We start from the raw sequence: 27416 nt of genomic DNA on the forward strand, positions 1-27416 counted from the left end.
TGCCGCTGCAGCCTCTGTGACCATGTGGGAGGTCCTTAAAAGCAGGAGTCCCTTCCACCAGAATCGTGGTTACCTTATTTAACATGGATACCGGGGGGGGGGGGGGTGTCAACAATCGGAGGAGATGTCCATTTCTTCAGGAAACTCTCCTCAAAGAGGTAACGCACTGCCATGCGTTTCGGGATGGAAAAGACCCACTGCGGTTTTCCCCACTCCTTGTAAATAAACTTATAAAAATAAGTTGGGTAAGAAAACACCTTTGCCGTGCAGGCCAGCTTGTGGGACCCGAAAGGGAAGGACAACTCTGTAGATGCCCCCGCCGTATCCTCCATCTTTAAGTTATCCCGCTGTAATAAGTGCTCCTACAAGTGCCTTTTCTTGTGCTGACCCGGACACAGAGTAATCCTCACTGTTCTGATCCGCATCCTATGATACATCAGAACAGAGGCCGTCTGCCACAGCGGGGCCCGAGTCTGAATCAGAGCTTTCCCCAGAAGATGGTGGGGGCGTTTTTTTACCCCCCTTGCGTTCACACGCCGCTTCCACCCTGGTAATAGTGCAGGGGAACCAGTTGCACAGGGATGTCTGGGGAAGAAGCACCAGCTTCCGACGCCATCCTGAACCACACTTGCCTGTCACCACTTAGGGACTTAAGGCAAGTCACAAAAAATGTTCACCCTTCTAGCTGCCACAGACTGAGGGGCCGCACGCAGGACTTACCACCCCAACCCAGGTACTGCGCTGTGCCACTGCTGTCCGCTCTCCGCTGTGTCATCCGCGAGATTTCTTTGTGAAAAGTGCACGGTTCTAGAAGGAAACAAGCACCCAGCGCTAGAGGTAAAACATCCGCCAGCCACCTCAGCAAAAATGTCTGAGAGAAAATAGCCGGTGAACTTCCAGAAAATGTCTGAAAGGCAAAAAACTGGCTATGGCTACAAAAAAAAATGGCTGCGGCACCAGGAAAATAGCCACGGAGCCCGTGGCGGCCTCTCCACATGTCCAAAAGCACAAACACCCCACCATGGCCCAGAAACAGAGAAGACCCCCAACACCCAGCGCAGCCCCCTGCCAGGACCCAGAGCCCCCCCGGAGGACCCCCAGCCAGGTACGTGCACCGCACCCACATATGCCCAGTCACACAGCGGCCCATAGCATGGGGAGGAGGGAAGGGACAAGGAGAGAAGAAAGGGAGAGTGAGAGACCCCCTAGTCGACCTCCCAGGGAATGCCCAGCTGCTCCATCCTGCTGAGACAGGTGGAACCATACTTACCCCTCCTGCAGGGACTGCTGGACGCATTCCACAGACAGACTCATCACCCGAGCAATACGGGGTGGCTGTCGGCCACGACACACTGTGACACAGACAGCAGTAACCCGGTCATATGTGTGCCCCGGAGCATATAGCTCCCCGGCCGCCCCTGGATCAGACGGTGCATGTCGTGGCGGACCCAGCACGTAGCTAGGGCCTGCTCACGCTCGATGGCCAGGCTGTGAAGACTACCAGGATCTATATTATCCAGCCTGTCACCCAGCCCGGCTGTTGATTGTAGATCACAGAAATAAAAAAAAATTCCCAGGACCAATGGTCCCATCGGGAGCCAGGTCCTTCTCCTACACTAGGCAGAAAAAAAACTGAGCTGCTAGATGCAGTGTGAGGGGTTATAGCCAGTAGGACCACCCCCTGGGTGGTTCTGTGCAGGTGTTGCTGTTTTTAACACTTTCTGCCTAGTCCTCTCCTAAAGGGGAGATATAACCCTAAGGTCAAGATGAAGATGTCAGTCAATGAACAAAAGAGAAAAAGCAATATTTTGCACTTTTTTGCTATAATAAACATCCCCAAAAAATATATATATAAAAAAGAAATGTCTTCCACAGTTTAGGTTAGGTTAGTTTTTTTATGTATTCTACATATTTTTGGTAAAAAGAAAAAAAATCGCAATAGGTGTACCGTATATACTCGAGGCACCTCATTTTACCACAAAAAACTGGGAAAACTTATTGACTTGAGTATAAGCCTAGGGTGGGAAATGCAGTAGCTACTGGTAAACAATGCCCATCTGTAGCCTCACTGTGCCCATCTGCAGACTCGCTGTGCCCACCTGTATCATCAGTGTCCATCTGCATCCTCACTGTGCTCATTTGCAGCCTCACTGTGTCCATCTGCAGTCTCACTGTGCCCATCTGTACCTTTGAATACAAATAGTGGGTGTCTCCCACTGTGTCATGCAACTGCAGTCTTAGTTCGACAGCTGTCTACTGTAACAAAGCCCCGCCTCCTCCTCGTTTGTGATAAACAGAACACTGATTCAGTTTCCCAGCATTGGATCAGTGTTCAGTCTTGTTTACATAGGCATCTCCCCGTTCTGCCTCTCCTCATCGCAATCACGGGCCGTCAGCGAACATCGAGTTTGTAGGACCCGCGGGCACGCTTCCCCGGCGTGCCCGCTAGGTGGAAATTTCAAAGGGACGTACAGGTACGCCTTTTTTCCTGCCCATGCCATTCTGCATGCGGTGGTCGGCATGTGGTTAAAGCTATATTGGTACATAGGGAAGCTGGAATTTAGAACAAAAAAATAAAGGTGAACTTAGCCTTTAAAGTAGACTTCTAGGCAAAAAATATTGTTTTATTTATTTTGAATAGAGTAAGGGAGGGTCTAAACTCCTGTCAGTTTATTTTTTTGCCATCTGCGTCCCATTGGGGAGATTTCCCTTTATTTCCTGTCTCATAACAGGAAGTGAGAGGAAATCCTTGCAAATTAAGGGAATCCCTTTGGGACCCCCAGGCCACCAGAACGAGTATTACCATTGGAGGATTTCCCCTCTAATAATTTTCTGGGGGAAACCTAAAATTTGTTATTTTTCTTTTACTTTTAATGATAATGGTAAACTTGACAAATAGAGAGGGTGAATCTTTCTAAAGCAATAACAATTGACAGGTGTTCTAATCTCCCTCCACTCTATCCAACACTTAAAAAAAAAAGTTTTTCCTTTAGTTGTACTTTAATGACCGCGGATGGTTAAAAAAAAAGAAATAAAAAAAAGAGTTGCTGCAGGCCCTGTGTTTTGTGGTAAATGCTCTGAAGGACTTATGCAGCAAATTTTGTTGTTTTGCACTAATTTCTATTCACATACGTAGGGCTCTGTGGCTGATCTGCTCAGCTGCCCTGTAAGGTATTACTAGCAGTGTGTCTTTTCATGGAGAATGCCTATTTGCTGATGACTTGGATAAATATGTTCAAAAGAAAAAGAGCCACCTCTTGCCGCTCAAGAGTAAGGGCAAGCGTACCTCATATAGAGGGTTTTTACCTCGGCTTCTGGTTCTACTTTATCTAAGCAGTCATTTCGGCGTTCCCAGATGGCTGGGTCCAGAGGAAGCATGTAGGGCCAAGGGCAAAAGAGGTGCTGACTAGCCAATTCTAAACCAGAATCCAAGTTCTCTTCACTGCAAAGGGGCATCCCCACTAGTTTGGGTGGGGGTTGTGGGCTTTTTTGGAAGTCTGCCAGGAAGTGATTGCAGAAAAAAATCCCTGACGGGTACAAGATAGTTTCAAACATTTCCTCCTCCACAATTTGAGATAAGCAGAAGGGGACATTATTGTTTCAGGCACTTGATCACCTGCTGGCACAGGGTGTAATCAGGTTGGTTCCACTGACCAAAAGATTCCACGGATTTTACTCTAATTTATTCATGATCCCAAACCTGAACAAAGATATGTGGCTAATTTTGGACCTCAAAAAGGTCTAGACAAGTTCCTCGAGGTTCAGACATTTCATTTGGAGTTGGTTTATTCGGTGGTGGCCTCACTCCAGCAGGGAGACATTCTTGTGTCAGTGGACATAAGGGATTTATATGTCTATGTTCCAATTTTTCCAGCGCATCACAAATTCTTGCAAGTAGAGGTAGAGGACCGGCACTTTGTGGCTCTGAATTTTGGACTGGCCACAGCTACATAGTTATTCACAAAAGTGTTATCCCCAGTGCTGAGCAAGCTACAGGTTCAAGGAGTGTACATCCTAGGGTATCTAGACAACCTGTTGCTCAGAGAACAGATGGCGCATCAGTTAAGGGAAACTGTATCCCTCATGATTCATACGCTGGAAAATATTGCCTGGGTTCTCAATGTGAAGAAATCAGTATTGGGCATTGGAACTGACGCAGAGCCTGGAGTATCTAAAGGTATGTTTTCCTCCGAGAACAAGCCTCTCGCTGAGAAATCAGGTATCAGAACTGAGAAGTCAAAGTCGTCTTTGTATGAGACTACTGGGAAAGATGGTTACCATGTTCAAGGCAGTTCCGTATGCACAGTTCCATTCCAGGCCGTTGCAGAGAAATAACTTGGGAGTGGAACAGGAGGGTTCAGTTGTTGGACTGCTGAATGTCCTTAGGGCTGAGTACACTTTGGGCGCTGAACTGGTGGATGGATCCTCATAAATTGGAGGTGGGGAAGACGTTTCTTCCATTTGTCTGGAAGGTGGTGACTACTGATGCCAGTCTGACAGGATGGAGATTCATTCCGGCATCCTCTTACAGAGGGAACATGGTATCCTCAGGAAAGGATTTTACCCATCAATGGGTCCATGGGGTCCCTACCACCACCTTTACTATTTCTGCATACCAAGATCTTCTGGGCCACGCTTGGGCCACAAGAACTACTGACTTCCTTTCCTGCTTGATCCTGCGAAGAAGTAGAGGTAGCAGCAGAATAGGAGGGAATGCATAAATCAGTGAGAACTGATCCCATGTGGTCACCAAAGCATCTGTTCCGCATGCAGTGGATCCCTTGCTCTTGACACAAAGTTGTCGACTTTGTTGTTGAACCTGGACGCAAACAGATCCCCAATCTTTGGCATATAGCCAGGAAGATGTCAGGGTGAAGGGACCATTCCCCCAGGAACAACTTCTGGCGACTTAAGTAGTCCGTCTGCCAGTTCTCTACCCCTGGAATTAAGATTGATGATATGCACGGCACATGCTTTTCTGCCCAGGTTAGGATATGGTTTACCTCTACCTGGGTTGCCTGACTTCTGGTGCCCCCTTGGTGATTGATATAAGCCACTGCTGTGGCATTGTCAGATTGAATCCTGACAGGAGAATTCTGCAACCTGAATGTCCAGGCCCTTAGGGCTAGACGTGCAGCCCGAATCTCTAGAATGTTGATGGGCAAGGTCATTTCGGTTCTGGACCATTTCACCTGGACAGACGCCTCTTCCAAGACTGCTCTCCAACCTGAAAGGCTGGCATCTGTTGTTACCACCTTCCAGGTAACTGGTAAGAAGGATTCCCCCTTCTGCAGATTCTCGAATATCCCCCGCCAACTGAGGCTCTGACGCACTTTTGGCAACAAACGCATTGGAAAATCTAGTGTTTGGACCTTCTTGTTCCATGCTGATAGGATACTGTTTTGAAGCAGTCTCGAATGAAACTGAGCATAGGGAACTGCTTTGAATGAAGCCACCATCTTCCCCAACAACCTCATACAAAGGCAAATAGAAGGACCCTTCATTGCCCTGACCACCTGAACCAGCTCCTTTATGGAGCTTTGGTCCAAGTGGGCTACCGACCGGTCTATCAAGAGAAGGTCGACTAGGTATGCTATTAATGTTATAGCTTGAGTCCTTAATCTGGCCAGAGGAAGGGCCAGAAGTTTTGTAAACACCCGAGGTGTAGTAGCTAGATCGAAAGGCAAGGCTACAAACTGAAAATGACGTTTTTCTACTTCGAAACGCAGATACTTCTGGTGAGCAGGGAAAATAGGTACATGCAGGTATGGATCCTTGATGTTGATTGATGCCATAAGTCAGGGGTGTGAAGAACGAGGGCCACTTAGGCGACCCTGCATATGCAGAGGGGACACGGACACAGTCTATGGGCCTTCCAATCCAATCCCCTTCTGTGTTTTTTTTTTTAGTGGCTCAGATTGGAGGTAGGCTGGTGTAAACGGACACTAGTCCGTTTACATATGCCACTCCATAGAGGTGAATGGAGGGTCCAATTGGGTCAGACCGATCATGTAAAAGGGGCCTAAGGCTGCTTTCACGCTGATACACAGTGATTTACCCACACCACGAGTGCAGCCCAGTGTGCCTGGGGTTTTCCTGTGGGTTACTGCACTTTGCCATAGACTTCTATTATATCCTGTAGGGGTAGTGCACTTTCTGACTGCGCACCAAACCCACAGCTAATAAAAGAATTCTATAGCTCAGTGCAGGTAACCCGCAGGTGAACTGCGCTGCACCTGTGGATCAATTTAAAAGCACGCCAGTAACCACTGAAGAACAGATATGCCCATATATACATTGTGATTTTAGTAATAAAATGTCCTTTAATAACAGTCTTTCATTCAGGTATCAGCGCCTGTTGCTGTCCCAGGAAGAATGCATTTGGTGTCACTCCGCCTGTGACTCTGGTGCTATACAGGAGGCATCGCTTATGCGGCTCTGTTCCGCAGCTTGTTTCCTCTGCCGCCAGCTTCATTCACAACACTGATGCTCTGGGATGGCGGATTAGCATCCCGCCATCCCAGGTAAGCAGGTTGCCGGCCACATCAAAGGGCTCCGTGAGCCACATGTGGCCCCCGGGCCGCAGGTCGGGCACCCCTACCTTGTAGGATGGAGACTACTGATCGGATTGATTCCATGTGAAAAGAGCAAATTTTCAGGAACCGGTTTAGATCTTTGAGATTTAGAATGGGTTTGACATCCCCATTTGGTTTTGGCACCGTGAAAAGGTTTGAATAAAACCCCAACCCCAGCTCTTCCATGGGGACCACCATGATCACTTTTTGCGACAAAAGTCAGTCTAACGCTATAAAGAGAGAGACTTCTTTTTCTCCGGATCTTTGGGGACATTTGACCTGAGGAAACGAGGAGACGGGAATTCTCGGAAAACTCTAGTTTGTAACCTAGAGCTATTGTGGAGACCACCCATCTGTCTCGAAATTCTTCCTGCCAGACCCTTGAGAACTGCAGAAGTCTTCCCCCCAGTCAAGCGAGCGGGGGCGCCCCTACATAAACAGGCTTTAGCGTTCTGTCTTCCTCCCCCAGGATTTCTTTTGTCCCTGGGGTTGACCCTGAGGTTTACCTCTTGAACCTGATGGTGGAGGCTGTCGCGACTACCTGGAGGCTGATGCCCCTGGCACTGGAAAAAGAGCCCATTTAAATGAGGGACATTTACTCTTTTTCTTAACTGACAAAAGGGTACTTTTCCCACTTGATATTTTTTTTATATATTTGTCCAAATCCTCCCCAAACAGCTTTTCACAGTGGAAAGGAAAACCAGTCAGGAGCTTTTTGAATGGTGCTTCGGCTGACCAACTTTTCAACCATAAGATTCTATGCATATGTACCAACCCAAACATAAGGCGGAAGGTTTGAAGAATAGAATCTCTGATTGCGTCACAAACACAAAGCCGCTGGCAGCTCGACTGACTCCTGGGCTTGCTGTTCAGGGAAAATCTTGAGCACCTGTTTCAAATGGTCTTCAAAATTGCTGTCACTGCATGTTGAGTCACTGAACCTGCAAAGGAGAAAATGTTTTTTTTTTTTTAACAGGAATTCCAATTTTTTTTCAGTTGGATCCCTAAGCATTTGCGCATTGTCAACAGGACAAGTCAAACTTTTATTCACAGAGGATATAGCAGTGTCAATTGCTGGTATACTCCACATCTTAGTAAATTTTTCCTCCATAGGAAAAAGTGTTGAAAACTTTTTAGGAGGGAAAAAATTATTATCTGGGTGATCCCACTCAGAATACATAAGCTTTTCTAGTAATGAATGGACAGGAAAGTCACGCAAGGCTTGAGGAGGCTTCAGTGAACCCAAACAGTGGGCTCTACAACCAACTCTGTTAAGGGTAGCTTAAATGTGGAGTGGACCATTTCAGTAAGAGAACGCACCAGCAACTTCTCAGCATGTGAAGCTGAAGTAGGTCCTTCCCCACTTGATACCTCGGAAGAGGAATCATCAGCCTCTTCACAGTCCCCTGAGGGGGATTCATCTTCCCCCTCCCACTGTTCTTCTGTTTGAGGATCCTGGGCGGTGGAAGGGGACCTAATGTGTTTTCTTACACTCTATGAAGATGCGATTAAAGCCGCTAATCTTTCCTCCAATCCACTCATAGCTGAGGAGAAAACCTGCTCAGTTATATAGACAGTGGCTGAAGTGTCGGAAAGCAATTGCAGTCCCTGATGACCCAGATGGCTCACTCTGACCAGTCTCCCTAGATCTTTCAAGGGGGGATGGTGTTGCAGAGGGAGGGTCCTTAGGGCCTGAGGTTTCATTTTTTATGACGTCAGCTTGACGAAACTGGTAGGCGTGGCTATAGAGACGTGACCTCTCTCGAATACACCGCAGCAGCTGGCGGTGTGAGGATTTCATACAGCGAATTTAACTTTGATGAGATGTGAGTAGTTTTCTGTTTGTAATAAACTTCCTTTAAAGACATAATACACTATGGGTTCTCTTCCTCTTTCCATGCAAATGTACGAATGAGAATTTAACCCGTAGATGTATAACCAGATTCCCAGGGAGACGCCAGAGAGTGACACAGGGGCTAAACACTGTGAAGGCGGGTTTCCCCCAATAGGGGTAAGGATCTGGTGAACGCAACATAATTTACTTTCACCAAAGCGCACCAGGGATTCTCTTTGGATACTTGCACAAGGTACCATTTGGAAATTATATACTGGCTATGAACTGTTTAATACATCATAAAGGACTTGTCGGCACTTTATATTTATAGGACAAAAGGATTTGATTCTATTTTTTATTTATTTTAGTTTTTAGCATTTTTCACCTGTTTCACTTTTTTTTTTTTATATATCATAGGGGCATGAGGCCCCTGCCACAGGACACATAATTCACTTTTACAATTTTATAATTTTTCAACACTAATGTATAATTGCTCAGACAACTGCACGGATAAGAAATAATTTTATCAACACAGATGAAAAGAGTTCTGTATAGTAACACACATAGTAAATGTAAAGGTATAGCGCCAACTCTACCTGATTTTCCTTTCATATGAGGAATTGAACTTCCTGTCTAGGGTGTGCCAGTGTCCATCACCTGAAGGTGCCCTATATCTCATACAGTAATTATTGTGGCTCTGTATCCCGTGATGTACGATAAAGAAATTAGGCCAGGGGCTGCAAAACAACCCTTTCCTTGTGCAGCGCAAGGAATGACTCCTTACAAGATAAATCTGTCAATTCGGAAGCCTTAGAAGCCAAAGTAATAGAAAACAGGAAAGCAACCTTACGAGCAAGGACAGGGACAAAAATATCTTTGGTATGTTCAAACAGTAGATTCTGAGGAACCAACAAAACCAGGTTAAAGACACGCAAAGTACAAACTGCACAAGAGCTCTTGCCAAGGAATAAGAAGCATTTGAAGAAGGAACACCAAAGCTGAGATCTGCCCCTAATGGTACTTAAGGCCAAGGACTTGTCAAGACACGACTGGAGAAAATACAGAACTCATTCCACGGAACACTTCCTGGGATGAAACTTCCTGTCTCGCACATTATGTTTTCCAACTTCAGTAGAAGACCTTGCAGAAAGAGTATCAAGAGGGAAGGGATGACCAAATTCAAAATACCTCTGTCTATCAGTACCTGAGATTCAATAACAAAGCTGTTAAAGCCAGGAATCGTAAAGCAGAATGGTACATGAGCCCTCGTGAAAGCAGGTTTGGATGCTATGGGAGGGCCCACCGACACTCTATTAGGAGTTTGACTATATTCGAGTACCATGCCCCCCTGGACCAATTTTGTGAAATGAGAAGGATCAGAAAAACCTCTTGCAAGAAAGGAGTTTGAGGGTAAAAGTGTAAATTAGGTAGAACAGATCTAATCAATTCAACAGGGCATACACTGCAAAGGCTAGTGGATCCTTTGTCCCAACAGATCCAAATCCGTCCAGTTTGTTGAGGCGGTCAAATAACACTGTAATCAATGGAATCGGGTAGGCATTCTTAATCGTGGCACGATTGAGACCCATATAATCTATACAAGGTCTCAGTTCACAGCTCTTCTTCACATAGAAGAAACCAGCACCAGCAGGAGAAGAGGATTTGCAGCTGAAACCTCGAGAAAGTGCATCAGCAACATACTCCTCCATGACCTTATCCTCCAAGACCAACAAAGGGTAAACCCGGCCACGAGGAGGTATGGCACCAGGTTGAAGGTCAATTGCGCAATCATAAGACCGATGTGGAGGCAAACTACTGGCTTGACCTTTATCAAAGACATCGCTAAAATCGCGGTACTCCTCCAGCAGGGATGGAAGTATAGAGGTGCACAGGACCTTGCATACCTTCAGGAAGCATGTCTCACTGTATTGTGGTGACCATTGAGAAAACCTCAGCACAGAGCCAATAAAAAGAGGGGTTGTGCCTCTGTAACCAAGGATAACCAATAACCAGGGGAAAACCTGGGTGAGGAAATAACTTGGAATTGGATTATCTCATGGTGAAGAGCCCCTACGGCCATGGACAACGGAACTGTCTCATGAGTCACATAGGCAGGCTGTAAAGGTCTCCCGTCAAGAGCCTCAATGGCAAGTGGAGTGTCACGCAGCTGCAGTGGAATCGAGTGCTGTGAAACAAATGCAGCATCAATGAACAGGCCTGCAGCCCCAGAGTCGATTAGAGCCTGTATCTCGATGGATGACTCAGCCCAAGAAAGGGTGATCGCAACCAGGGGCTTATCCTTCTGGATAACTGGGGACGAAACAACGCCACCTAAGGTCTGTCCATGACGGGACCTCAAGGTTCGGGCGTTCCCTGGAAGGGTAGGACAAGACTTCAAAAAGTGACCTGCCTGGCCACAATAAAAGGCACAATCTCTCCCTCCTAATAAAAGGCTCTCTTATCCGCAGAGAGACGCGTGAAGCCCAGGTGCATGGGCTCATCTTCACTGACCGACTCGGTACCAGGAGGCATGGGAGGTGAGGGAGGCAGGCAAACGTACAGGAGGCTTCCACAAGCGCTCCTTAAGAGAAAGTCTTTCTCTGAGTCTGGAGTCAATGAGGATGGCAAACGAGATCAAGCTCTCCAGCTCAGTGGGTATATCTCGGGCTGCTATCTCATCCTTGATGGAATCCGAGAGACCATGAGAAAAAGCATGCCATGAGGGCCTCATTGTTTTTAAGCAACCTCTGCTGCCAGAGTACGGAATTCAATGGCGTAGTCGGTAACAGTTCTCGTGCTCTGTTTAATGGACATGAGGCACTTGGCAGCAGAAGCGGTGCATGCGGGAATGTCAAATATCCTTTTAAAGAAGGCCACAAACTGAGGGTAACGCAAGACAATAGGTTTTTGCGTTTCCCATAGAGGGTTAGCCCAGGCCAAGGCTCTCTCAGAAAGAAAAGATATCACGAAACCCACTTTGCTTCTGTCCGTGGGAAACGCCTGGGGCAGCATCTCGAAGTATATCTCAACCTGATTGAGAAACCCTCTGCATTGAACTGGATCACCCCCAAATTGCTGGGGAAGCGGAGCGGAACCAGACATACCTCTTATAGAGGTAATACTCGAGGTGGGTACCTGCACAGAGACTGGCGCAGCAGCAGGGATGGCCTGCGACTTAGGTTGTACCGGAGCAGCCATCGCGGGGGATTCCAGGTGAGCTGTGCGACTGGAAAACTGATCCATGTGGTTATCTTGCTCATCCAATCTGGAAAAAATATTACCAACAAGTGGATTGACTGTATCTTCTGAATTCATGGCCTTCGCCTACTGTCAGAAACCATGAATCAGACCGAGACAGAAGTATAATTAAATCACACTTGTTTATTAAATAAAAATAAAAAGGTAAATAGAAAAAGCGTAGTCAAAGCATAGCCAGAGTCCAGTAACTGGATAGAGTAGTCAGCCAGGCCAGAGTTCAATAACTAGATCGGGTAATCAGCCAGGCCAGAGTCAGGGATCCAAGTAGAGCAACAGCAAGCAGGATAAGGAGCCAGAAGGGATGTCAGCAAGCCAGTCTTTAAACAGAACCGCGGGAGATGGTTTCTTGTGATGTGACCAAGGCAAAGGCGTTGAATGTAAAGGCCAGGAGTTCCACGTCCTGAGTTTCCCACCTGCAACAAAACTCTAAACATCTCCATGTACAGTGACCCTTTCTACTGGTCTCTGCACAGCAAAATGTGCTAATATGTTTGTTTTGCATTGACATATACTTTCTGCAAGACCTTTCAGGAGCCTTTGGCATCGAGGCTGACATTTCTGCATTCAGGCTATATACACATGAGCGGGATCTCTCTCACACTGACCAGTTTTCTCTTTGAGGCAGCCCAAGAAAGCTCCTACCCACTTCTCTGTAGCTTGGGACAGTTATACCCATATTCCTTTTCCTGTATAAGTACAGTTAGCCTTGAAAACATTTACAGCACAATTGAATATTAGAGAATAATAGCTATTATGTCTATGCAGCGCCTAAATCATAATTTTGAGTTTCTGAAAATTCTGTGTTAAGGATCACTCCCATTACCTTCCAAACTGAAATCAGAGACAATCTTTTGGGAGGTGGCTCACATTGTACCTCGGCACCACACTGAAATTTGGAAGCTGCATATTGCATTCTCACCAAGGTTTCAAGGATTCTCAGAATGACCAGCAGCAATGGAGATTCAGGTGTGTCAGCTTGATCAGCACCCTGGGGTAACTGATCTGTATTTACCTGCTTATTTCTACCTATTTCTATTTTCTTTAATATTTATTCCCAGAATCACACTAATACCGCGTACACACGACCGGACTTAGGTCCGACAGACTTTCGACGGAGTTCTGACGGAGTTCTGACAGTGTTCTGATGGACTTTCCGAATGAACGGACTTGGCCACACACAATCACACCAAAGTCCGACGGATTTGAACGTGATGATGTACGACTGGACTAGAATAAGGAAGTTCATAGCCAGTAGCCAATAGCTGCCCTCGCGTCGTTTTTTGTCCGCCGGACTAGCATACACACGAGCGGATTTCTCTGTAGGAACTGCGTCCGGCAGAGTTCTGGCAGAAAAATTTGAAACATGTTCCATTTCTAAAGTCTGTCAGACTTTTGCAAATCAAAAGTCCGCTGCAGCCCACACACGATCGAATGGTCTGCCGGAATTGTTCCGTCGGACTTTTGATGTTGAAAAGTCTGGTCGTGTGTACGCAGCATAATACATTATAGCGAGAGGGATATGCAAAAGCAAATTTAAAAAAATGTCTGTGTTTCTTATAGTAATTTCCAGCTGTTATTTTTTTAATGGTATTAGTAGTCAAATAAAAAGTGATATTTGTAAAATTCAGTTATAACAGTTCACAAGAGATCTGCCTATCTCTTGGGAAAAATAGAAAGATACCTTTGGCTAGAGAATCAGATTTAGATCTCATGTTTCAACCACACAGTCTCAGAGGACATGCTGCTAGAACACTTCACAGTTATAGAAAACATGAGTGATTTAAGCACTCCACATTTGTTCAAAGATTAACCACTTCAGCCCGGAGCATTTGGCTGGCCAAAGACCAGAGCACTTTTTCCGATTTGGCACTGCGTCGCTTTGACAATTGCGCAGTCGTGCGACATGGTTCCCCAAAAAAATGTATGTCCTTTTTTCCCCACAAATAGAACTTTCTTTTGGTGGTATTTGATCACCTCTGCGGTTTTTATTTTTTGCACTATAAACAAAAAAAAGAGCAACAAAGTTGAAAAAAACACATTATTTTTTGCTTTTTGCTATAATAAATATCCCCCAAAAATATATTAAAAAAATGTTTTTTCCCTCAGTTTAGGCAGATACGTATTCTTGTACATATTTTTTGTAAAAAAATTAGCAATAAGTGTTTATTAATTGCTTTGCGCAAAAGTTATAGTGTCTACAAAATAGGGGGTCGTTTATGGCATTTTTAGTAATATTTTTTTTTTACTAGTAATGGCGGCGATCAGCGATTTTTATCGTGACTGCGACATTATGGCAGACACATCAGACACTTTTGGTGCTATTTTGGGACCATTCACATTTATGCAGCGATCGGTGCGATTAAAAATGCACTGATTACTGTGTAAATGTGACTGGCAGCAAAGGGGTTAACCAGGAGGGGGCGCTGCAGGGGTTAAGTGTGTCCTAGGGAGTGATTCTAACTCTGATGGGGGGGGGGGGGCTGTGTGAAAACTGATCACCGCTCCCGATTACAGGGAGCGGTGATCAGTGACAGTGTCACTAGGTAGAACGGGGAAATGCTTGTTTACATCAGCATTTCCCTGTTCTTCCTCTCCGTGAGACGATCGTGGGTATCCCCGTGGACATAGAGTCCGCGGGACCTGCGGTCGGACTCACGGAGCTTGCGCACCTGCTATCCAGGCCTAGCAAGATCATGTACATTAACGTGAATTCGCTCAGCGGAGCCAACCTACCGCAGTAAATCTGCAGCGGCTGGTCCACAAGCGGTTAAATAACCATTTTAGGTAGACTAATGCCCCATACACACGATCGGACTATCCGGCGGACCTGGTCCAATGAACCAGAGTACGCTGGACAATCCGCCCATGTGTGGCCTCCGTCGGACTTTTTTTTCCTGAAAAGTCTGGCGGACTTAGAAAGAAGTTTTGACTCAAAATAGTCCGCCGGGCTCGACAATCCGCCCGTCTGTGCTCTAGTCTGCCGGAATTTTGAAATGAACGGACTTGCCCACACACGGAGAAAAGTCCGTTCATTTTGAACGTGGCTCCAGGTAGACGGGACTAGTGAAGGAAGCGAATGTCGCCGCCTCCATCGGTGAGATTGACACGTTGCTAGCCCCGCCACCTGGTATGGACTTAAAGGGGAAGTCCTATGCCGAAAAAACGACGTGGGGGTCCCCCAAAGTCCATATCAGACCCTTATCCGAGCACGCTGCCCGGCCGGTCAGCAAAGGGGATGGGGACGAGCGAGCGCCCCCCTCTCCTGAGCCGTACCAGGCTACGTGCCCTCAAAATGGGGGGGGGGTGCTTTGGGGAAGGGGGGCCCTGTGGCCCCCCACCCCAAGGCACCTTTTCCCCATGTTGATGAGGACAAGAGCCTCTTCCCGACAATCCTGCCCGTTGGTTGTCGGGGTCTGCGGGCGGGGGGCTTATCGGAATCCGGGAGCCCCCTTTAATAAGGGGGTCCCCAGATACCGGCCCCCTACCCTATGTGAATGAGTATGGGGTACAATGTACCCCTACCCATTCACCTGGGGGAAAAAAAGTGTAAATAAAAAAAACACAACACAAGTTTTTAAATTAATTTATTGGACTGCTCCGGTGGTCTTCTCTTCTTCCGTCTTTGGGGGTCTTCTCGCCGGACTCCTCTGCTATCTTCTGCTACCTCTTTTACTAGTGGAGGAGCCCGGCTTTCTTCTTCATCGTCGCCTCTTAGGTTCTTCTGCCGGGCCTCCGCTATCTTCTGCTAGCTCTTTCACTAGCGTTGGCCCAGTCTTCTGTCGCCGCCACCGCCTTTTCCTCTTCTTCTCCCTTGCAATGTTGACACGACGCTCTCTCTGGCCACAATGGCAGGAACGTATTGTGTGGCGACTTATATAGGGACAAGGGGCGGGGTCACCGGGTGATGTCACATTGTGACCACGCCCCTTATGATGTCACAGTCCCAGCATTCTCCGGGACTGTGACATAGCGGGGTCACCAGGTGACATCACCCCTTGTCCCTATATAAGTCGCCGCACAACGCATCCCTGCCATTACGGCCAGAGAGAGCGTCGTGTCAACATCGCAAAGGAGAAGAAGAGGAGAAGGCGGTGGTGGCGACAGAAGACCGGGCCAACGCTAGTAAAAGAGCTAGGAGAAGATAGCGGAGGCCCGGCAGAAGAACCGAAGAGGGGACAACACCTCCGAAGAGCGGGACAAGACCCCGAAGTCAGAAGAAGACCCCCGGATGGCGGCGACGACGAAGAAGAAAGCCGCGCTCCTCCGCTAGTAAAAGAGCTAGCATAAGATAGCGGAGGAGTCTGGCAAGAAGACCCCCCAAGACGGAAGAAGAGAAGACCACCACAGTCCAATAAATTAATTAAAAAACTTGTGTTGTGTTTTTTTATTTACACTTTTTTTCCCCCCAGGTGAATAGGTAGGGGTACATTGTACCCCTACTCATTCACAAAGGGTGGGGGGCCGGTATCTGGGGGCCCCCCTATTTAAAGGGGGCTCCCGGATTCCGATAAGCCCCCCGCCCGCAGACCCCGACAACCAACGGCCAGGGTTGTCGTGAAGAGGCCCATGTCCTCATCAACATGGGGACAAGGTGCTTTGTGGTGGGGAGGCCGCAGGGCCCCCCTTCCCCAAAGCACCCCCCCATGTTGAGGGCAAGCGGCCTAGTATGGCTCAGGAGGGGGGGGGGGGCGCTCGCTCGTCCCCACCCCCTTTCCTGACCGGCCGGGCTGCGTGCTCGGATAAGGGTCTAATATGGACTTTGGAGGGACCCCCACGCCGTTTTTTCGGCGTAGGGCTTTCCATTTAAGTCCATACCAGGTGACGGGGCTAGCGACGTGTCAATCTCGCCGATGGAGGCGGCGACATTCACTTCCTTCGCTAGTCCCGTCTAACTGGAGCCGCGTTCAAAATGAACAGACTTTTCTCCGTGTGTGGGCAAGTCTGTTAATTTCAAAAGTCCGGCGGACTCCCGCCATAGTCCGGCGGATTGTGCGCCGGAAAAGTCAGGTCGTGTGTGGGCAGGTCCGCTCGTTCGGAAAGTCCAGCGGACCTCATCTGCAAAGTTCGCCGTTTTTTCCGCCGGACAAAGTCCGCCGGATAGTCCGATCGTGTGTACGCGGCATAAGGGTAACCATGTACAAGGCCGCTTTGGAAGTTTTAACTCAATAAATTGACATCCTTTCAATTTTGAGTAACCAAGCAATTTAAATTGCAGTGGAAATCATTTGCAACCAACGCCAATATCTGTCGATTTCCATCCAAAATAAAATTTTGGACAAGGATGGAAAAACAATTGAAAGAAGGATTACAAACCATTTAGAGATTACTGCGGACCTTTCAATTAAGTGCTATCAGTTTCTACAATCAACACTGATGGAAAGACTCCAAGACTGCCAGAATAACATTAAACTAGTTTCCATGGTCATAGCCACTGTTTTTGTCTCATTTAGCATCACTATTCAAAAAAAACTTACCTTTGATCTCCTTAGTAAAGCGAACCCTCTGTGAGTCTGTGAGAGGTTTGGGTTGTTCATCTATGTTTCGAATATCCAGCACCTCACACATGAATTCTATTACTGGCTGGGCCTTGTAGAAAGCTGTCGCCGATACTGAAAACACAGAAATGAAAAATTCTCAGACACAGAAATAAAAATGATTAGACGATATGCCTTAACTTAAAAGCACAAATTAATATATACAATACAACACATACATATGATTACTTTCCTTATTATTAGCAGTATTTAAAGTGTTTACAAAACAAGTATCTGAAAAGATAAGATGCACTTTTTAAAAGTATATTTCATAGTTTTTGTTATTGTCACACTATTTCATATTGATGCAAACTGAGCAATATATAGTACTGTGCTGATGAGCCGAGGCTGAACCAAGATGTTTAGCAGTCTCTATATCACTTTGGGCTTTGCATTTTAATAAAATAATACAGTCAGAACAATTTTTGTACTTACCATCTATATTAAGCATCATGTTCCACATGGCTGGGCGTACAGACTGATGAAACCCAAACCAAACCTCACGTCCTCCTCCAAGCGGGTGATAGTAGCCTTCAGGAGGTGAAAAGAATGACCGCCCTACGGGGGTATACCTGCAAACAAATGTTTTTCATTGGGTGAACTGGTTTGTTGTGTTGCATAGTATCTCTCTCGTTAGGAACGATTTAGAAACACGTAAAAAAGGATTTCTCACCTCATTGAGGCCAGGTGCCTCATTGCTACATCCAGGGCTTGCACAGATTCCAGAGGAAGCTGAATTCGTCCACTTCCCAGAGCTTCATGGAGCATCCTCCAGCTTACCACTGCCATCCATTTTATAGACACTTTAAATATCCTGTCCTTTCCTTCTCCTGGGATTGTCACCTCAAAATCAACCTGTGAACGAGTTGAGAATGAGACTACCATCCAAATGTTTTTAGAGAAAAAGGGTGAGGTGACAAGTAAACATTGTACATTTTTCTACCACTGTAAAAGTACCATAATGCAGTCTTTCAATTTTTATGCCTGCTCCATCTTCTCAGGCTGTGCAACTGAGCACCTGATATAGAGAGGCTACAGAAGTACTGCAGCTTATGTAGGACCTATAAAACGACGGAGCAATAGGTATAAGGAGGTTTGTGGTATGGGTGCCCAAAACGTTCATGGTATCTCCTCAGATAAACTGTAGAATAGTATTGCCTTTTAAATATATATTTATTCTAGCAGTTATGTCTGTATACAAAGTGACTTTGCTTTATTTGTTAGGGTTTTACACTACATGCACCCATCAACAAACATTGAGGCACATTGTGTTAATAAGCCCATTTGTGTTCAATGGGCTGTCGATGCATCTGAACACACTAAAATGTGTTTCTTGTGCTGAGGTACACGAGGCATGCATTAAAAAACAAGGTTCTGCTGTACGTTATTTAAACACAGTATGCAACAAGACACAGAGCAATTGCATGTTGTCCATTGTGGTGCACAGCAGCGCTCTTAACTTAGGGGTGCTATTAACAATGAACATACATCGCTATGCCTTACTGCTAATTTTGGAGGTGATGTATTGTATTGCATACAACAATCTGATATTGTTGCTTTATTGGATTCGGTACAGAGACAGACTGGGGGACTTCAACTGTCTTGAGCAATACTAAGTTTATAGTGTGTTGCTGTACCTTTTAATACAGTTAATATCTTTTGCATCACTTGCCTTTCCCTGTTAGATTTGGAAAAATAATACTTTTCTTTACATAAAATGTATACATAATATATATATATATATATATATATATATATATATATATATATATATATATATAGGGGGCCCCTCTCCCGCAACTGATAAAAGTGATCTCACGGCGAATGTGCCACAGGGACCACTTTTATCTTGCAGCGGACCGCCCGCTGAAGAAGGGGATACCAGGGTTATGGCAGCTAGCTCCTCCTCCTTCAAACAGCCACCATAAAACTGTGGCAGGCGGTCCATAAGTGGTTAAATAACAAGACTGTGATCCCACCTAGTAAACAAAGCAGTGAGAACCGGTTATTTCTTTGTCGCACCTCACAGGACACAGAGCAGCCATAACAACTGAGTTATACGCCACCTATAGGTGAATGGACACTGGCACACCAAAAAGACAAGAAATCCTCCCCTATATAACCCCTCTTACACAGGAAGTACCTCGGTTTTTTTTTTGCCAGCATCTGTAAGGTGGAAATGGTCACTGATGTGATACATGTACTCTTGGATACATGTGCTCTTAAGCCGCGTACACATGACCAGACTTTCCAGCAGACTAGGTCCGACGGTCTTCCAGATGGATTTTCCGAACTAACGGACTTGGCCACACATGAACGGACTAAGTCCGTTCGAAAGTCCGTTCATTTTGGACGTGATGACGTAAGACGGACTAAAAATTAAAGTTCAATAGCCAGGAATCAATAGCTTCCCTTGCATCGTATTTGGTCCGCCGGGCCAGCATACAGACAAAAACGGTTTTCCCGATAGGAATTGAGTCTGTCGGACACATTTGAAACATGTTCTATTTCTAGGTCCGTCTGATTTTTTAAATGAAAAACTATCGGATTAGCCCACACACAATCGGATTGTTCGTCAGACTGATTCCTTGGGACCTAGACTGCTGGAAAGTCCAGTCGTGTGAATGCGGCATTAGAGGTCTGGACGGTTCTTTTTAAAATTAAGGACTTTGTTTGGATCCATTCGAAAAATCTGTCAGCTAAAATGGATGGTAGCCGAGCCTCATTGTAATGCAGCCTTATGGCGCTGGATCCTGCGTAATGGAGCCCTGTGCAGTGTTTGTTCTGACCAAGGTGCTTTCTTGTAGGGTAGTATACAGGTCCAAGGGACTGGACCCCACATTAAGGGGGACCCAGTCCCTGAAGGTCTTTTATGACAAAGCTTGCCGTGATGGGTGAAGTATGAGTACTTACTACGGGAGAACTGTGTGGCCAGACAAGTTATGTTTATATACTGCATATACTGACTTACTGCTTAATCCGGGGGGACCTGTACAACTGTAAGTCGATACACCCCTAGCAGTGCACTTTAAAGTGCTGTGTCTCCAGAATAATCTGCATTAGTTTATGCCTGCCAGATGCTTGCTGAGAGCTCATTCTTGCTAAAAGTTTGCGAAAAGCTTATGTTGCTAAAAAGCTTATGTTACTAAAAGCTTATGTTTTCTAAAAAAATGTGTGTATGCGAAGAAGCTTATGTTGTTCAAGGTTTATGTTGCTAAAAAACTTATGTTGCTAAAAGCGTATGTTTACTAAAAGCGTATGTTTACTAAAAGCCTAGGTTTGCTTAAACTCATACTTGCTAAAAGCTTGTTTACTAAAAGCTTATGTTGCTAAAAGCTTATGTTTGCTAAAAACATATCTGCATAAGGCACATAGACTCATGTCGCATAGACTCAACTCCTGTCTGCATAAGACGCATAGACTTTCGTGTCGCATAGACAACTCATGTCTGCGACATGACGTGTCGCACAGACTCATGTCTGTGTAGGCAAATGACACATGTCGCATAGACTCATGTCGGCGTGAGACATGTTGCATAGACTCATGTCTGCATAGGCACATGACACGTCACAGATTCATGTCTGCATAAGGCACATGTCGCATAGACTTATGTCTGAGTCATCACATGACACATCTGCATAAGGCACATGTTGCATAGACTCATGTCTGCAAAGGCACATGACACATGTCACATAGACTCATGTCTGTGTAGGCACATGATAAAAGGTCACATAGACTCATGCCTGCGTGAGGCACATGACACGTGTCGCATAGACTCATGTTTGCATAAGGCACATGACACATGTCGCATAGATTCATGTGTGCGTAAGGCAGCATATGACACATGTCGCATAGTCTTGTGTCTGCGCAAGGCATATGACACATGCCGCATAGACTCGTGTTTACATAAGGCGCATAGACATGTCTACATGAGACACATTTTGCATATATACATTGGATATATATATTGTAGACATGTCACTGGAGAAGTGATCGAGGGGGTGTACATCTCACCTAGGTTGCTACACAGTGTGAGATGGTAAATCCAGGATGGATCAGTTTCTCAGCAGCGATATGCTGCTGAGTTGTTATTTAATTTTGCCGGGCCTGGGTTTATATGGAATGGCAGGTAGGTTTGGTAGAGGGACCTGTCATTCCACATCCCCCGATCCAGTTCTGGGTTTGGGATCAGGTGAGCTTGGATCCTAATTAGCCTGGGAAGGTAAAGGCTCTGTAGGGTCTGCAGGTGATTGCTTCTCAGCCAGGGAATGAACAATCTGTGTGTTGAAGGAAGCTGCAAGCACAGCCACTGCTGGAGCTAAAACTCACCCTGCGATGTCCAGGCGAAAGACGCTGTGTTTGTAAGTGTCAGATAGGTGAGCAGAACCTGTTAGTAAGCGCCCAGCCGGGCTAGGACTTTTATTTTTGTTGTACTTAGAAAGCACGGTGTTGCTGTATATTTTGTTTGCTGGACTGTTTGTACCACGAATAAACGCCAAGATCTGCTTTATCCAATTCCAAGTCTGCTGTGAACTGTGTCCAAACACACCCTACCCCGGGAAGATCCCTTACAATTGGTGGAGGTAGCGGGCAACGCGGTTGCTAGGGGCAACGGTGTGGACAGACTTGGCTACAGCTGCTGATGTCCTGGGTGAAAGCTGCAACTACACTCCAAAAACAGTCCAGCAACATGGAGGAGATGCTGAAGCAGTTTATGCAAGTGAGTTTGCAACAACAGCAGGCTCAGACAGAGGCCAATAGACGACATGAACAGTCCATGGCTGAACAACAGCAGATGATCGCTGCACAACAGCAGGCTCAGATAGAGGCCAATAGACGACATGAACAGTCCATGGCTGCACAACAACAACTTATTGAGCACCTGATAGCAAATCGAGAGGCGCCTGTGGTGATGGGAGCCGCTCCAGAGATTTTTTCTGGGAGAAGGACTGTGCAGAAAGCGCTGCAAAAGATGACTGCTGAGGACGATGTTGAGGCCTATCTAACAGTATTTGAGCGCGTGGCTGAGCGAGAGAAGTTACCAGCCGCTGAGTGGGCAGAGGTAATTGCGCCCTATTTAACAGGTGAACCTCAAAAGGCCTACTATGACCTCAGTGAGCAAGAGGTTAAGGACTATACTCGGCTAAAAGAGGAGATGCTTGCCCGACTAGGAGTTACTACTGCAGTCCGTGCCCGGAGGGTACGCAACTGGAGCTACAGTCTGGACAAATCAGCGAGGTCCCAGATGTATGACCTAATCCATTTGGCAAGAAAGTGGTTGGAGCCAGACACTTCTACTCCTGCACAAATCCTAGAGAAGGTCGTGATGGATCGCTACCTCCGAGCCCTTCCTACTGACCTGCAACGCTGGGTGGGACAAGGTGATCCTAAGAATGCAAACGAACTTGTCAACCTTGTGGAGAGGTTCCAGGCGACTGAGGACTACCTCCGTGATGTTCCTGCAGCATCTTCACCTCCCCGGAGCGCCAGATCTGTGCCGTCAGCTGGTAAGAGACTTCCATCTATTGGGGGAGTGTGGAGGGGTGCTGATGGGGGGGAAAAGGGCTCAAGTGGTGTCTCAGGGACAAAAGACTGGTGATGGTCCCGGGTGGCTAAGGGGCTCTGAAAAGGACTGCTTGCCAAAGAGACCAGGCCCTATCCAGTGTTGGAGATGCCATGAGGCGGGACACGTGTCGGCCCATTGCCCTCTTACCTCTGAACCCATGGAATGTGACGCTAGCCGGCGTCAGTCGCTATTTGCGGAACCATCTTGTGCTGCAGTTCCTGGACTAGAGACTGAACCGCAAATCTGCGATATTACAATCAATGACTTTCCTGTTAAAGCGTTAATGGACTCAGGAAGCCTTGTAACCTTGGTGCATGCTAGCCTGGTGACTGGGGACTTAGAGTCTAAAAAGCATATGAGTGTTGTGTGCATACATGGTGATACAAAAATGTACCCTATAGTGCTGGCTAAAGTCGGGACTGAACAAGGCACCGTACAATATGAAGTGGGTGTGGTTAAAAACCTCATGCATAATGTAATATTGGGGCGCGATTTTCCATTATTCTGGGCTCTCTGGGAAAAAAGAAAAATCCCCAAAAGGAGTGAGGATACCTCTAAGGGGGTTGCCTTGTCCACTGTGAATGATAAAAGTATGCAGGATGAAAATGATTGTTTTCCTTTACAGGTCCTGGCTGGGGGACGAGGAGGCTCCTCCCACTGAGCAAAATATACTAGACTTAGAGGTGTCTAGAGATAATTTTGGGGCTGCACAATTACAGGACCCCACTCTCAAAAATGCGAGAGAGCAGGTTGCTGTAATGAATGGGGTACCTCAGGAACCAGATGCTGAAAAAAGATTTCCACATTTTTCGGTGACTAATGATCTTTTCTATAGGGTTACTAAGGTTAAGGATGAGATTGTGGAACAGCTTCTGGTACCTAAGCCGTACCGGCGTCAGGTGCTTGACATGGCACATAACCATGTTCTTGGGGGACACTTGGGGACTGACAAAACGCGAGAGAGGGTTCTCCAGAGGTTTTTTTGGCCGGCCATATATGATGACATTAAAAAATACTGTGAGTCGTGCCCCACATGTCAGGTTAGTGCCCCAGTGTCACATTTTCGCAGTCCTTTGGTTTCGCTCCCTATTATAGAGGTGCCTTTTGAGCGTATTGCCATGGATTTAGTGGGTCCCATTGTAAAGTCAGCTAGAGGACACCAGTATATTCTGGTAGTCCTGGATTATGCGACCCGCTATCCTGAGGCTGTACCCTTAAGAAACACTGCATCTAAAACAATTGCACGTGAGTTGTTTTATATGTTCTCTAGGACTGGGATCCCCAAAGAAATCCTAACTGACCAAGGTACGCCATTTATGTCGAAAGTAATGAAGGAATTATGCAGACTATTTAAAATCTCACACATCCGTACCTCTGTGTACCACCCCCAGACGGACGGATTGGTGGAGAGATTTAATAAAACTTTGAAACATATGTTGAAGAAAGTGGTGGCAAAAGATGGTCGTGACTGGGATCATTTATTACCCTACCTCATGTTTGCTATTAGGGAGGTGCCCCAAGCGTCCACAGGGTTCTCACCATTCGAGTTGGTCTATGGTCATCACCCTAGGGGTCTACTAGACATTGCAAAAGAGACATGGGAGAATGAGTCCACCCCATACAAGAGTGTTATTGAGCATGTAGCACAAATGCAGGACCGTATAGCCACTGTAATGCCCCTGGTAAGGGAACACCTCCAGAGAGCTCAAGAGGCCCAAAGTAGAATTTACAACCGGTCCGCAAGAATCAGGACATTCAACCCAGGCGATAGGGTCCTTATACTAGTCCCCACTGTTGAGAGTAAATTCTTGGCGAAGTGGCAAGGTCCTTATGAAATTGTTGAAAAGATCAGTGAGGTGAACTACAAGGTGCACCAACCAGGTAGAAGGAAGCCTTTCCAAGTTTATCACATAAACTTGATCAAGCCCTGGAAAGACAGGGAATCCTTGGGGGCGACAAATACTGTTAATAATTTGTCACAACCAATCCCTCCAGTCAAGGTAGGTGATACTCTATCAGTGTCACAGAAACAGGAGGCTCAGGAATTTTTACAGAAAAACAAAAACAAGTTCTCTGACCTCCCAGGGCGTACACACCTCATCCATCATCACATTGAAACTGAGCCTAGAAGCAGAGTAAACCTTAAGCCCTATAGGATACCCGAGGCACGTAGGGAAGCCGTATCTGCCGAGGTAAAACGTATGCTTGCTCTGGGGGTAATTGAGGTGTCACAGAGTGAATGGTCCAGCCCAATTGTGCTAATCCCAAAGCCCAATGGAACTTGGAGGTTCTGTAACGATTTCAGAAAGTTGAATGAGATCTCCAAGTTCGATGCGTATCCTATGCCCAGGGTAGATGAGTTGATTGAGAAGTTGGGTAACGCCAGGTACATAACCACTCTCGATCTCACAAAGGGCTACTGGCAGATTCCACTTTCTGGTGAGGCTAAAGAGAAAACTGCATTCTCCACCCCTGATGGGCTATTCCAGTATGTAGTGATGCCATTCGGGTTACATGGAGCGCCTGCAACTTTCCAGAGGTTGATGGACTTGATTCTGCGACCACATCGTGATTACTCAGCTGCCTACCTTGATGATGTGGTCATTTTTAGCCCTGATTGGGAAAGTCACCTCTGTAAGGTACAGGCCGTGTTGGATGCCATAAGTGATGCGGGGTTGACCATAAATGCCGAGAAGTGTGCTCTAGCCCTAGAAGAGGCCAAATATCTGGGCTACATTATTGGGAGAGGGTTGATTAAGCCACAGCTAAATAAAATTGAGGCAATACAGAATTGGCCTAGACCCCTGACAAGGAAACAGGTTAGAGCTTTCCTGGGTATTACGGGGTATTACCGTAGATTTGTGCCGAACTTTGCCTCAGTTGCTGCTCCACTAACTGACTTGACAAAGGGCGGAAAGACAGCAATGGTCACGTGGACCCCAGAGGCCGAGAAGGCTTTCCAAAGCCTTAAGTCTGCCTTGTGCCAACCACCTGTGTTAGTCACCCCCGATTTCAGGCGAGAATTTCTGGTCCAGACAGATGCCTCTAGCACAGGCTTAGGTGCAGTACTCTCACAAGTAGTGAATGGTGAGGAGCATCCGGTGACGTACTTGAGTAGAAAACTAACCCCGGCCGAGAAAAATTATGCCATTGTGGAGCGAGAATGTTTGGCAGTAAAGTGGGCCCTAGAATCTTTAAAGTATTACTTGCTAGGCAGGAAATTCAAGTTGGTGACAGACCATGCCCCCCTAACATGGATGAAGTTAAACAAGGAGAGAAATGCAAGAGTGACTAGATGGTTTCTCTCCCTACAAAACTTTAATTTCACTGTGGAACACAGGCCAGGGAAATTACAGGCAAATGCTGACGCATTGTCAAGGGTAAGTTGTCTGTGGGGACAAAAGGCTCAGCCCTCCGGTCTGAAAAAGAGGGGGGGGATATGTAGACATGTCACTGGAGAAGTGATCGAGGGGGTGTACATCTCACCTAGGTTGCTACACAGTGTGAGATGGTAAATCCAGGATGGATCAGTTTCTCAGCAGCGATATGCTGCTGAGTTGTTATTTAATTTTGCCGGGCCTGGGTTTATATGGAATGGCAGGTAGGTTTGGTAGAGGGACCTGTCATTCCACATCCCCCGATCCAGTTCTGGGTTTGGGATCAGGTGAGCTTGGATCCTAATTAGCCTGGGAAGGTAAAGGCTCTGTAGGGTCTGCAGGTGATTGCTTCTCAGCCAGGGAATGAACAATCTGTGTGTTGAAGGAAGCTGCAAGCACAGCCACTGCTGGAGCTAAAACTCACCCTGCGATGTCCAGGCGAAAGACGCTGTGTTTGTAAGTGTCAGATAGGTGAGCAGAACCTGTTAGTAAGCGCCCAGCCGGGCTAGGACTTTTATTTTTGTTGTACTTAGAAAGCACGGTGTTGCTGTATATTTTGTTTGCTGGACTGTTTGTACCACGAATAAACGCCAAGATCTGCTTTATCCAATTCCAAGTCTGCTGTGAACTGTGTCCAAACACACCCTACCCCGGGAAGATCCCTTACAATATATATATATATATATATATATATATATATATATATATATATATATATATATATATATATATATTTTTATATATTTTTTTATTTTACATACCCTGGCAGAATTTATGATTTCTTGGCCATTTTTCAGAGAATATGATATACATGATAACACAAAAACTTTTCTTTCACTCATGGTTAGTGTTTGGCTAAAGCCATTGAGATCTCCCCACAGTGGCTCAATGACATTGAGGTCAGGAGATGGAGATGGCCACTCCAGAACCTTCACTTTATTCTGCTGTAGCCAATGACAGGTCGGCTTGGCCTTGTGTTTTAGATAATTGTCATGTTGGAATGTCCAAGTACGTCCCATGCGCAGCTTCCTGACTGATGAATGCAAATGTTCCTCTAGTATTTTTTTGATAACATACTGAATTCATCTTGACATCAAGTTTGACCAAATTTCCTGTGCCTTTGTAACTCACACATCCCCAAAACATCAGCGATCCACCTCCATACCTTTCATCATAGGCCTTGTTGACTCCTCTCCAAATGTAGCATTTATGGTTGTGGCCAAAAAGCTAAATTTTGATCTCATCATTCCAAATGACTTTGTGTCAGAAGGT

The 27416-nt window shown here is 46.3% G+C and overlaps 1 protein-coding gene across 1 annotated transcript in view; it reads right to left on the bottom strand.

Annotated features, from left to right (window-relative positions):
* The window catches only part of LOC143982741 (protein argonaute-1), a 246286-nt gene that overhangs the window by 106056 nt on the left and 112814 nt on the right, over positions 1–27416 (bottom strand). Inside the window, exons 4-6 of the mRNA XM_077481721.1 lie at positions 17875–18056; positions 17637–17773; positions 17142–17276 (exon numbers count right to left, since the gene is read on the bottom strand). Coding sequence (XP_077337847.1) covers positions 17142–17276; positions 17637–17773; positions 17875–18056 — 454 coding nt within the window. The remainder of the gene's footprint in view (positions 1–17141; positions 17277–17636; positions 17774–17874; positions 18057–27416) is intronic.

The sequence above is a fragment of the Lithobates pipiens genome, unplaced genomic scaffold, assembly GCF_037356315.1.
Source record: "Lithobates pipiens isolate NorthernLeopardFrog02 unplaced genomic scaffold, aLitPip1_a1.2 Scaffold_16, whole genome shotgun sequence".
NCBI lineage: Eukaryota > Metazoa > Chordata > Amphibia > Anura > Ranidae > Lithobates > Lithobates pipiens.